This window comes from Oncorhynchus keta, chromosome 1 (assembly GCF_023373465.1).
Source record: "Oncorhynchus keta strain PuntledgeMale-10-30-2019 chromosome 1, Oket_V2, whole genome shotgun sequence".
NCBI classification, from domain to species: Eukaryota; Metazoa; Chordata; class Actinopteri; order Salmoniformes; family Salmonidae; genus Oncorhynchus; species Oncorhynchus keta.
The window spans coordinates 20,312,819-20,326,116 of record NC_068421.1 but is presented as its reverse complement, the minus strand read 5'-3'; the positions used below and the strand labels follow the sequence as shown (position 1 = coordinate 20,326,116).

Here is a 13,298-nt window from a genome sequence, read left to right as displayed (position 1 = left end):
TGGGCAGAACTGAAAAAGCGTGTGCGAGCAAGGATGCCTACAAACCTGCCTCAGTTACACCAGCTCTGTCAGGAGGAATGGGCCAAAATGCACCCAACTTATTGTGGGAAGCTTGTGGAAGGCTATCTGAAACCTTTGACCCAAGTTAAACAATTTCAAGGCAACGCAACCAAATACTAATTTAGTGTATGTAAACTTCTGACCCACTTGGAATGTGATGAAAGTAATAAAAGCTGAAATAAATAATTCTCGCTACTATTATTCTGACATTTCCCATTCTTAAAATAAAGTGTTGATCCTAACTGACCTAAAACAGGGATGTTTTACTATGATTCAATGTCAGGAATTGTGAAAAACTGAGTTAAAATGTATTTGGATAAGGTGTATGTAAACTTACAACTTCAACTGTATATCTGTATAATCAGTCCTCTGATGTTAAAGGAAGGTGAATAAATTAAATGTTTACATTGCAGAGCTACAATTGACCAATGGCAAATGATAGAAGTCTATTGACAATAACATTCCCTAATCCCACACTGCTTGCAATCAGGAATGCTTGTCTCAGTCCAGGATGACAGTTTCTAATCTATTTCTTCAGACCCTCCAGGCAGACCCTTGGAAATAAATGCTCAGCAGTTTTTCATGATTGTTCATAAATGTTGCAAGAAATGATTTTCATCAACTCGTCCTACAGTCATTTACATTTACATTTAAAATCATTTAGCAACTGCTCTTAAACCAGATGTTTTACTTGATTCAAATTGGTGCATACACCTTATGACATCCAGTGGAACAGCCACTTGCATCTAAATCTTTTGTTAAAGGAAGGGGGTAAATTAAATGATTACATTGCAGAGCTACTTGACCAATGGCAAATGATCCTAGGTATTCCTTGAAGAGGTGGGGTTTCAGGTGTCTCCGGAAGGTGGTGATTGACTCCGCTGTCCTGGCGTCGTGAGGGAGTTTGTTCCACCATTGGGGGGCCAGAGCAGCGAACAGTTTTGACTGCAGTCGTGGCCAAAAGTTTTGAGAATGACACAAATATGAATTTCCACATAGTTTGCTGCTTCAGTGTCTTTAGATATTTTTGTCAGATGTTACTATGGAATACTGAAGTATAATTTCAAGCATTTCATAAGTGTCAAAGGCTTTTATTGACAATTACATGAAGTTGATGCAAAGAGTCAATATTTGCAGTGTTGACCCTTCTTTTTCAAGAAATCTGCAATCCACCCTGGCATGCTGTCAATTAACTTCTGGGCCAAATCCTGACTGATGGCAGCCCTTTCTTGCATAATCAATGCTTGGAGTTTGTCAGAATTTGTGGGTTTTAGTTTGTCCACCCGCCTCTTGAGGATTGACCACAAGTTCTCAATTTGATTAAGGTCTCTGGAGTTTCCTGGCCATGGACCCAAAATATTGATGTTTTGTTCCCCGAGCCACTTAGTTATCACTTTCCCTTATGGCAAGGTGCTCCATCATGCTGGAAAAGGCATTGTTCGTCACCAAACTGTTCCTGGATGGTTGGGAGAAGTTGCTCTCCCTGAGGATGTGTTGGTACCATTCTTTATTCATGGCTGTGTTCTTAGGCAAACTTGTGAGTGAGCCCACTCCCTCGGCTGAGAAGCAACCCCACACATGAATGGTCTCAGGATGCTTTACTGTTGGCATGACACAGGACTGATGGTAGCGCTCACCTTGTCTTCTCCGGACAAGCTTTTTTCCGGATGCCCCAAACAATCGGAAAGGGAATTCATCAGAGAAAATGATTGTACCCCAGTCCTCAGCAGTCCAATCCCTGTACTTTTTGCAGAATATCAGTCTGTCCCTGATGTTTTTCCTGGAGAGAAGTGGCTTCTTTGATGCCCTTCTTGATACCAGGCCATCCTCCAAAAGTCTTCACCTCACTGTGCGTGCAGATGCACTCACACCTGCCTTCTGCCATTCCTGAGCAAGCTCTGTACTGGTGGTGCCCCGATCCCGTAGCTGAATCAACTTTAGGAAACGGTCCTGGCGCTTGCTGGACTTTCTTGGACGCCCTGAAGCCTTCTTCACAACAATTGAACCGCTCTCCTTGAACTTCTTGATGATCCAATAAATGGATGATTTAGGTGCAATCTTACTGGCAGCAATATCCTTGCCTGTAAAGCCCTTTTTGTGCAAAGCAATGATGACGGCACGTGTTTCCTTGCAGGTAACCATGTTTGACAGAGGAAGAACAATGATTCCAAGCACCACCCTCCTTTTGAAGCTTCTAGTCTGTTATTCGAACTCAATCAGCATGACAAAGTGATCTCCAGCCGTGTCCTCGTCAACACTCACACCTGTGTTAACGAGAGAATCACTGACATGATGTCAGCTGGTCCTTTTGTGGCAGGGCTGAAATGCAGTGGAAATGTTTTGGGGGGATTCCGTTCATTTGCATGGCAAAGAGGGACTTTGTAATTAATTGCAATTCATCTGATCACTCTTCATAACATTCTGGAGTATATGCAAATTGCCATCATACAAACTGAGGCAGCAGACTTTGTCAAAATGTATAGTTGTGTCATTCTCAAAAAGTTTGACCACGACTGTACATGAAGTTACTAGAGGGTAGCATGCAGTGGAAATGTATCTACAGTATACACACTAATGTTGATTTAGAATGGAACACCCTAAACACTTCTACTGTGACATTAGGAATGTTTCCTTTTCCATTTGATGCTGTTGACAGATACAGTATAATTCTATATTTTTAGATATGGTCCTATTTTAAATTTTATAACCCTGTTTATTAGAAAGAAAAATCTTAAATATCCATATTACAGCTTTCTAAAGATAAATATTTGTACAAACACTAGCCACTCCTTTCCCCTAGTTTTGCCTTCAATGGCCTGTAACCAATAGGTGTTGATCCCTCTCCAGGAACCAAAGAAAGAAAAAACATATAGGAGCCTACACAATCACAACACTGGAGTAATCTGAAATAATCCCCCCCAATGTCACGTAAAGTCCAAACAACAGCTTTGTCTCACACAAAGCACCCAGAGCATGTGCTCACTGAATTTCCGATTGATACACTATACTGCACGTCTAGAAATATCTCAATGAGGGCATGTGAGCCCATCCTCTTTCCTAGTGTTTGTTTACCAAACCATAGTTTTTATAGCAGTCACTTACTATGGGTTAAAATAAACCCAAATCATCTATTTCAATGGAATTGGTTCGTTCCAAGGCATTTGAAGTAGGGTATAGATTGGAACAAAAATGTCCACAAAATGCCCAGTCTATTACAGATATACTATATAATCTACTATAATCTACTTTAACAGATGGCTATGTTGTCGTTTTTTGCCATTAACTCACATTGGGGTTGCAGAGGTCCACATCAGTAACAGAGAGAGAGACACCCTGGGGCGAGGGGTCTCGTTTCAGGCTCTCATCTTGGTACAGATCCTGGTGTTTGTCCTTGGCCCGGGGCAGGGTGTAGTCATGGGCATAAACGGGGTAGTCTGTGAGGGGCCTGCGGCAGATGTGGTAGGATGTCCCACAGGCCTGAAAGTTCTCAGCTGGGTTATTCCAGCAATTGTTCCTAGGATGAGCTCCAGGGCCTCCAGGCCCGGTCCTCAGCTCCATGGCACCCGGGGCTAGGGTAGCATTCTCCTGGGCTGATGGTAGTACAGACTCACAATCAGCAGCTGACCTCCGGACCACATCCAGATACATTCCTGCCATCACTGGGATGGGCCCTGCTGGGTGGTGACCGGAGAAGAAGGGTACAGAAATGAACATCTGACAAATTGTCGATATTCATCAAAATTGTATAGAACACATGTTTTGTCATGCTTTGTTATGTTGTTACTATCTATGTCAATATGATCAAGGAGACATACCACAAGTTTCGTGGTCTGTGGTAGATTTTCTGAGTTCCTTACTTCGTGTGGTGTCCTGATTTTTCTTGGCCCATTCTTTTCCATTTTTTGTACTCCCTTTCTTACAAGTCTTCTGATTCCCAGGCTTTTGACTCCCAGGATTTTGACTCCCAGGCTTTTGACTCCCAGGCTTTTGACTCCCAAGCTTTTGACTCCCAAGCTTTTGACTCCCAGGCTTTGGACTCCCAGGCTTTGGACTCCCAGGCTTTGGACTCCCAGGCTTTGGACTCCCAGGCTTTGGACTCCCAGGCTTTGGACTCCCAGGCTTGGGACTCCCAGGCTTGGGACTCCCAGGCTTTGGACTCCCAGGCTTTGGACTCCCAGGCTTGGGACTCCCAGGCTTTGGACTCCCAGGCTTTGGACTCCCAGGCTTTGGACTCCCAGGCTTTGGACTCCTAGGCTTTGGACTCCCAGGCTTTTGACTCCTTTTGATTGGCATTCTGGGCCTGGCCACTTCCCCGTTGTCATGGACAATCTGGAGTGTCACAAAAATCAAACACATAATAAAAACATGTCCGTTTTGGAGGTTGTCAATAACCACATTTCCATTCACAGTTTTTATCCAACTAAAGTCATCATATAAAAAATTATAATAATATGACAACTGTGATGAAAACAGGAAGTTTCGGTACAAGTTTATAAATGCCGACAGATAATTTGCTCTTTCGACACGGTTGGATCTTTTGTGTCAATAAAATGAATTAGGACAGAAATGGCAGTGGAAATGTTGGAAATGCCTTTTATGAGCCAATACTGATGTAATAACCATCATATTTAAGTAAACTTGGAGTAACGCGATGATATGGTGCGTGGTTCTCATCCCACTATGACTCGGGAAACCATGCAGTTTATTAGGCTACAGATCAAATAAGTTTGATGAACATCAGAGGGTGGTAAATACACTGTGATCTTGATGCTCCTTCTCAATAAATTTTGAGGGTCTTGTTCTGGTGACATGATGATCGACGCTTGACAGCCGTCTGACAAATACAAATTTTCTCGCTCTTATCAATAATAATCTCATCATGTAGACCAACTTTTTCACTCAGGCCCCCCTTCCAGCATTGGGGAACATCCCTTGCCTCCCACATCTATTTCTATGGGCACCAGCACTGTTCATGACACAAACTGTTCACATCCCTCTTGGTGGAGAGAAAATGTTACAGGTTATCAATGTTAAAGCTTATTTCCTTCAATTCTACATGTTTTGTCATGGGCGCAGAGAATATTTTGCCGTTTTGAAGCTAGTTTTCTTTCAAGTATTCTATACATTTTGCCATGGCTGTTTATTAATGTGATATTTGAGAGACTCAAACATTACAACAAAATATATGGGATAAAAAACCTGGCTAAAAAAAGTTAGCTGACATGGGCTAGTTGATCTGGACACAGATTTTCACCTTGTCAGCTTGGAGATTAGATCTTGCAACCTTTCGGTTACAAGTCCAATGCTCTAACCACTAGGGTACCTAGTTAGAGCATTAAACTTGTAACCGAAAGGTTGCAAAATCGAATCCCTGAGCTGACAAGGTGAAATTCTGTTGTTCTGAACAAGGCAGTTAACCCAGTGTACCTAGTCCGTCCTTGAAACAAAGATTTTGTTCTTAACTGACTTAGTTAAATAAAGTTAAAATAGATTCTGACAAGTTATACATTTCTCTCTAAGGAATTCAATGCCTGACATTGCACGTTGTGCATTATTGTTATGGGATTTTTATGAATAATGACTAAATTATGTATACATTTAGTTTACAATTAAAACTAAACAGAATACTACTCTGTTTCTGTATGAATGTATGAATCTTATTATAATCATAATACTGAATATAAGGTGTGTAGTTTTAGTCAAGAATTAGAACAAGAACTTTCTGTTCCTTGTTAGAAACGAATGGAGCTATTGTCAGACAGGCTGGAATGCTGTGTTACTTACAGGACATTCTGTCCCCACCCAGGGAGGGGAGAGACCTTGGGCTTGTAGTAGATTGTTTTACAGGTGGCAGACAATGTGACAAGGCTTGTGAGCTATATTGCCATTGTATCTGAGAGGAGGGGGGACATTTATGACGAAATGTGAGATATATAAACCAATGTACATGGTATTATGACCAGAGCTCTCGAGAATAAACGCTATTGATTAATTTTGATGGCTGGTCTCTGTCCATTTTATGCAAATAAGAACTTTACAAATCCTTAGAAACGGACAGAGTGTTTTAATTTAATTGGTTAATGAACACATAATAACTAAATTCATCTAACAATTACACTATTACAACTTTGAAAAGTAAGTTGAAATTTGGATTGAATTCCTACAACTGTAACAAATATTTGGGGAACCACTGATGTAGACAACACCCCCACAGCCTACCTACACTGTATCTGCGAGCTGTTGGCTTGAGCACAATTGCCAAGACCAGAATAGGCCCATTTGGTATTTAACGCAACAGTTTGTGACAAAACTATCGGTAGAGTTGAAAATGCGATGGATACATTTTGAACTTTAGGTACATGAAATCTTAAGAGAAGATGTACATTTTGTGTGCAATACGTCATCACACATTGATTTGTATCTGCAAAAAGTCAATATGGTGGAAACACCACTGGTGGAAAAATGCACAGATGTTCTTTATGCGGATTCTAGAGTATGTCTATTGGTGTAAAAATATGTCACCAATTGGATGGAAACCTAGCTATTGTCAGGTTCAAAAAGCTCAGTCGTGTCTTATGGGGGTTTTACAGGTTAGTATTATGAACAGCGAGTCATGCATTTTTTTCTGGGTGAGATGCTGGCACTACTGGTGTCCAAAATCCCATTTTCGGATACCAGCACACTGCACTAGTCTTGTTAGCATCTGTGCCAAGCTGCCAACACAGCGACTGAGAGAGGCTCTGAGTGCCCAAATGTGGATCCACTCCAACACCATTGGCAAGCAATACCATGTCTGGACCACACTGTGAATTAGTGAGAGTAGGCACTCCCTTAGCACTCACATGGTGCCACCCCAGCAACCCACCCCTCTTTGCCATGTGGCCCAGAGATTATGGGGGCATAGTGGTACCCATCTCCCAGCTGAGCCATCTGTACAGCATTGAAACTTAATCAGCATTTGTGTTAAGTGATTACCCAATTTAAAGCCAAGAGGCTCGTTGGATGTAAAAACAGGCAGATCGACGTCCCATTATAAGACTGTAAATGGGCAGCTGGCATGGAATGGGCAGCATGGAGTCTGCTGCCGATCACTCACCAGGTCTCTCTGTCTGGATTCTGAGCCCAGCCCTCGTAACTCACCATCTACATACAACAACAGAAAGAAAACATTTATTAAATCAACTTTAGGAAAGAATAGATAGAGCAAATAGAAATATGTAAATTGTAAACAAATTGTACAAGCTCATGGTACTGGACAAAGTGAAGGATAGTTATTTTCCCCAACCTGAGTTGGTGGTATTAGTGGGGTTGGTGGTTTTTCATTCTTCTTTATGCTCGACTTGTGTCCTCCTCTTCCTCCTTTGGTCTTGACATTGGTTCTGATCATGGCTTTGGCCTGGACCTCAGTTCTGAGCATGGGCTTGACCATCTCTGAACAACAGAGTCACACCAGTCAGAAGTCTCTCTAAAATCCTAAACCTTGATAGGTAATGTTCCAATATAACATTGTGATTGAGACTTTTATTTTGAGATATAATCTCTTGTGTCCATTCGCAATCACATTTAGTTTCAGTACTATACAGTGAAGTCTACCCTGTGTCCCAAGTACTAGACACTAATGCAATGCCCCCACCACAACTTCATGTACTGTAGTACACTGACTAAATGGCACATGCCCTGCACTGCCCCCAGTGTTACAAAACTAATATCCTGTTGGCACAGTGCATTCGGAAAGTATTCAGACCCCTTGACTTTTTTCACATTTTGTTACGTTACAGCCTTACTCTAAAATGTATTAAATAAACAATTTTCCTCATCAATCTACACAAAATACCCAATAATGTCAAAGCGACAGGTTTTTAGATTTTTTTATCAAATGTATATATTTTTTAAAGACCTTATTTACATAAGTATTCAGAACCTTTGCTATGAGACTTGAAATTGAGCTCATGTGCATCCTATTTCCATTGATCATCCTTGAGATGTTTCAACAATTTGATTGGAGTCCACCTGTGGTAAATTCAATTTATTGGACATGATTTGGAAAGGCACACACCTGTCTATGTAAGGTTCTACAGTTGACAGTGCATGTCAGAGCAACAACCAAGCCATGAGGTCGAAGGAATTGTCCGTAGAGCACCGAGACAGGATTGTGTTGAGGCACAGATCTGGGGAAGGGTACCAAAAAATGTCTGTAGCATTGAAGGTCCCCAAGAACACAGTGGCCTCCATCATTCTTAATTGGAAGAAGTTTGGAACCACCAAGACTCTTCCTAAAGCTGGCCGCCTGGCCAAACTGAGCAATCAGGAGAGAAAGGCCTTGGTCATGGAGGTGACCAAGAACCCGATGGTCACTATGACAGAGCTCTAGAGTAAGTACAGAGAGAACCTTGATGAAAACCTGCTCCAGAGCGCTCAGGACCTCAGACTGGGGCATAGGTTCAGCTTCCAACAGGACAACGGAAGATCTGAATAGTTATGTAAATGTGATATTTCCAATTTAAAAAAAAAAAAAAAAAGTTTTTTGTTTTGTCATTATGGTCTATGTGTATAGATTGATGAGGGAGAAAAACAATTGAATCAATTTTAGAATAAGGCTGTAAAGTATTTATTTTTTTAGAAAAAGTTAAGGGGTCTGAATACTTTCTGAATGTCTTCCCTGTTAAAATAAAGGTTATGCTGATTCTAGTGGCTTTTGTTCATCACTGTAAGTTATGCAACTGGGTTTATCATAAAACCTGCTTAATAACAGTGTCTTATGACTCAAAATAGAGACTAAAACCATAATGTGGAGCTGTATACCAGGCTGCTAAATGTCAGCATGTGATATAGTTGTTGGATCACAAAGGGTAAAGGAACAAATAATTTAATCATTGCTTCATTCAAAATTAATTTGTATTACATGTCGTTAATTTGGTTGAATGCCAAACATGCCATTCATGACATTCATATCATAACGTATTGTTTCCATGCACTAATCAGTTTGAGTGCTGTTTCTGTAAACTGTAAATCAGTTTCTGCCTTTTCTGGGCAACTATAAAAGTGCATTGTAAGATCAGAGGGTTTCTGGGATAACATGTTCTCTTTTGTTCATAGAATGTGTGTGTTATGCTGACCCCTTTAAGATGTTTGAATGAAACACCATTCACATGATGTGTAAAGGAGTGAAGGTTGGCTCTCTAACCCCCACAAATCCTCAAATGTGGAGCTCTAATGGAAAAGGAAATAATGGTTGGAAGATAAATACATATCTAGATGTGACACATATTTGCCTGTTTGATTTAGATGACCAGCCACAGCCCACCCACTGGGCACACACTGGTTGAATCAGCGTTGTTTCCACGTAATTTCAATGAAATTATGTTGAACCAACATGGAATAAACGTTGAATTAACGTCTGAGCCCAGCTGGCACCGACCTGTGCTGAGTGATGACATTTAAACATTTGCCTTATCTACAGTTATGCACAATAAGATGATTTTATATGTGTAAAGTGTTCCTATTTTCTCACTCTAAAACTGTCATTTTCTTTGTTTTTAATCTCTCGAAAACAAAGCAATCTACACACTGATCAAGCATACTTTTTTCGGAGGAGAGTGGGGATGAGATGCCAGGTGAGAGTGGTACAGGTTCTCCATAACTCCCCCTCATTGGAGGGATTTAGATAATCCTGCCTGCCCAGATGCATACGGCCACGACAGGCCAGCATTGTCCCCGTCTGGTGACCCACATCCCAGCAGAAGGCCATGAGCCAGCATGACCCACTCAGGAGCATCCGGAGAGAGAGGAGACTAGGAGAGGCTACACTAGAATCACAGCTCAGGCATTGGAAATCCTCATTACTGTAAAACCTCTATGTTTTATGGCATTAAGTCAAGCTTTGAAGGACAGCAGAAACAGTTGAGAGTCGTTCAAAGGGCTAGATTGTTTTGCGCGACAGAAAGTATAATATTGCCTTTTTTAAAGATTATCACAAACAATAGCACTGACTTTGCTGATAACTTCTTTATTGAGGAAAAATGTACTTACTATGACTGTGATATGGGTTGTCTCACCTAGCTATCTTGAGATGAATGCACTAACTAAGTCACTCTGGATAAGAGTGTCTGCTAAATTACTAAAATGTAAATGTAATTAAATGAAAGGTTATAATGTATCCCATATTCTAAAGTATTTCCCACACAACATTCAACTGTATCTAAACAGAAGGTGTGTAGTCAGTGGTGATGGTTCTCCGTGGATCATGTCAGTTCTCACACAGGTCACCCTGGCAACAGTAGGCGTTGACACCCGAGACACACATCTCCTCGCAGGTACGAGTCACTGTGTCCGCTGTGAAGGAAAAGAAGGAAGTAGAAAATGTTTGAGCAATTTACAGATGATTATTGCGCTCAGTTGATTAATAATACACCAATATTATTGATACAGATTGAAAGGACAGACTGAAAGAAGACAAGTGGAATATTTACCAGTCACCACAGTTCTGCAGTACATGCTCGATGGTGGACATTCTGTCACTTGCTTGCAGTCAGCATCATCCTCTTCACAGGTGTAACACCTGAGTGTGAGCACTGTGGAGAAATGGACATTTAGAGCAGAAGTGATGATAGAATTCTTAAAGTGTGGATCATCATTAGCTTATCAAAAAACAGTGGTGGAAAAAGTACCAAATTGTCATACTTGAGGAAAAGTAAAGATACCTTAATAGAAAATGACAAAAAATAAAAGTGAAAGACATCTAGTAAAATACTACTTGAGTAAAAGTCTAAAAGTATTTGGTTTTAAATATGTTTCAGTAGCAAAAGTAGATTTAATTGCTAAAATATACTTAAGTTACAAAAGTAAAAGTATAAATAATTTCACATTCCTTATATTAAGCACACCAGATGGCACGATTTTGTTGTTGATTGAGGGAGAGCCAGGGGCACACTTCAACACTCATACATCATGTACAAACAAAGCATTTGTGTTTAGTGAGTCTGCCAGATAAGAGGCAGTAGATGACCAGGGATGTTCTCTTGATAAGTGTGTGAATTGGACCATTTTCCTATCTTAACCGTTCAAAATGTAACTGGTACTTTTGGGTGGCGGGGAAAATGTATGGAGTAAAAGTAAAAGTTTTCAAAATTATAAACAGTTAAGAAAAGTACAGATACCCCAAAAAACAACTTAAGTAGTACTTAAGTATTTTTACTTAAGTACTTTACACCACTGCAAATAAATAAATTGGCATTGAGAAAGTTAGTTGTAAGTCTATCAAGAGGAGTGTGAGCATTTTCATTCCTTACTAAGTTGTTGAAGATCCTTCACTGTTATAAGATGAAACTTTTCCCCTAACAAACATAGTTCAACAACATCATGCAACGTAGGCTACATATGAATCATTTTGCCCTGGACCTGAAATGGAGTTTTTTTAAAGCACACCTCAACCAAGAGTTGCATCTATCATATTTATAAACCAGTCTATATTTATTAAGTTTGCTCACCTTGAGTGTTACAGAGCAGCACCAGCAGCACGGTTGTCAGTAGCAGGGTCCTCATGTTGTCCAGTAGTGTGAAGGAGTATGTACAGGTACAGCGTTTGTACTGATACACCTTGCACTGTACTGAGTACTCACCTAAACAGACTAGTTTATTTCATTGTGCGCTTACATTAAATGCATTCCTTCCCCCTTCGTTTTCTAAGACAAATTCAAGCAATGCAGCGAGACAAGGAGGAGGAGCAACTTCAGTGGAGGGACTGGTGAAGTGGTTTTTCAGTCCTCTCTATGTTCTAAGAATGCATTCTTGCCAGTGAATCTGGCATCAGCATCTGGGCATGCAAATCAGACAATAGAGTGTTGTCCCCATTGCTGGGAAATAACCAGGAAATAACCTGGTTAAATAACCTAACCAGTTGGACTGCATTATTTCATTACAGTCCAAACAACTAAATGAATAGAACTTCACAAGCATAGTCCTATTCATTATCTTAAAAATGCATTACTTTCAGAAGTTTTCATATTGGTAAGCAGGGACCAACTGGGACCAGAAATTAGGCATTTCTAACACACCGGCCCATTTTTCCTCCAGATGCCCGAATTTATTAGCCAAATAATTATACATATGTGCAAAAACACCAACTTAAACAGGCCCATTGTGCTACAGATCGATCAGCCCATCTGGCATTTGCCAGAACTGCCAGTCTGTGTCTGTAGGAATGTATGACACAGATGACATACAGCATTACAACCAATAGGCTACTAAGGAATACATCTGTTTTTCAAAGACTTCATGGAAATATCTCACATAAGGTTAAGGTTTGCATGGCCTTGCTAAGACTAGTAGCTGGTAGGGAGTAAAGTTACCTTTGATGAAACCTCTTGCAACCTTTCCATCTCACATTGCCTTATAGTTGCAGTTGGGTCAAGGCTGCTAGAACAACTAATACATGTTTACCTATATTTATTTGGGGTGGCAGGTACCCTAGTGGTTGGAGCGTTGCTGGATCGAATCCCTGAGCTGATAAGGTAAAAATATGTTGTTCTGCTCCTGAACAAGGCAGTTAACCCACTGTTCCCCCGGTAGGCTGTCATTGTAAATAAGAATTTGTTCTTAACTGACTTGCCTAGTTAAATAAAGGTTAAATAAACATTTTAATGAAATTGAAGGGACCCAAAATTCCCTTTGAAACCAAATCACTTTACAGCACATCACATGCTGATTTGTGTTGAACTGAGTAGAGTGGCAAGTGGTTAACAGTGCCCCCTTCAGGTCAAATATAGTAATGTTGGCATTATGTTCAATAACGCCAGCTCTCTTGTCTACCAGTCAAGGTTACGTCCTCACCAGGGGAGAACTACTGCCCACTCTCATCGAAGCCATGTGAGTTCAAGGCCGATTTAAAAATCCCGGTACTGCAGGCATTGTTAGCAGAAAAGAGGACACAGCCATTATAGTGAATTGAAAGATGTGAATCTTCATGTACCTCCGCAATGGTTCGTTGGACAAAGTTTATGGGGAAATGAATGGCATTTTTGTAGGGTTTTTGGATAAACACAGAAAATAAGGTCTGTGGTAAACACAGTTTTTTTTGCTATGAGATAATCTTCATCAGTTTACACAACATTTTGTGAATTTTTAAGCATTTGTGTCATTTAAAAAGCACATAAAGACTTCATAATTTGTAAAGATCATGTTAACTAACTGATATTATCTCATAGTACAAAACATATAAGATCTCCTAAGCCTGTGTTTAC

General features: G+C 40.4%; 1 protein-coding gene across 2 annotated transcripts; it reads right to left on the bottom strand.

The window, feature by feature from the left end:
• Window positions 1–2,755: 2,755 nt before the first annotated feature.
• Window positions 2,756–11,849, bottom strand: LOC118394891 (short neurotoxin 8-like). 2 transcript variants are annotated; one of them, XM_035788512.2, is made up of 6 exons: window positions 11,547–11,849; window positions 10,530–10,631; window positions 7,346–10,392; window positions 7,157–7,203; window positions 3,876–4,389; window positions 2,756–3,731 (listed from the first exon to the last, which is right to left on the bottom strand). In XM_035788512.2, exons 5-6 carry the CDS (start codon window positions 4,351–4,353, stop codon window positions 3,340–3,342), a joined length of 870 nt encoding a protein of 289 aa, XP_035644405.1. In that variant the 5' UTR covers window positions 4,354–4,389; window positions 7,157–7,203; window positions 7,346–10,392; window positions 10,530–10,631; window positions 11,547–11,849; the 3' UTR covers window positions 2,756–3,339. The 2 variants fall into 2 exon arrangements, with proteins under 2 accessions (XP_035644405.1, XP_035641792.1); XM_035785899.2 differs by lacking the exons at window positions 2,756–3,731; window positions 3,876–4,389; window positions 7,157–7,203 and having other exon boundaries at window positions 10,047–10,392; window positions 11,547–11,785.
• Between the last annotated feature and the right edge of the window lie 1,449 nt (window positions 11,850–13,298).

What these genes read in the sequence shown, in the direction of transcription:
- LOC118394891 (XM_035788512.2), bottom strand. Translation starts at nt 4,353, where the DNA reads ATGCCAATCAAAAGGAGTCAAAAGCCTGGGAGTCCAAAGCCTAGGAGT. An exon ending in CACAGACCACGAAACTTGTG is followed by an intron (nt 3,732 to 3,875) that starts GTATGTCTCCTT and finishes ACCACCCAGCAG; the next exon opens with GGCCCATCCCAGTGATGGCA.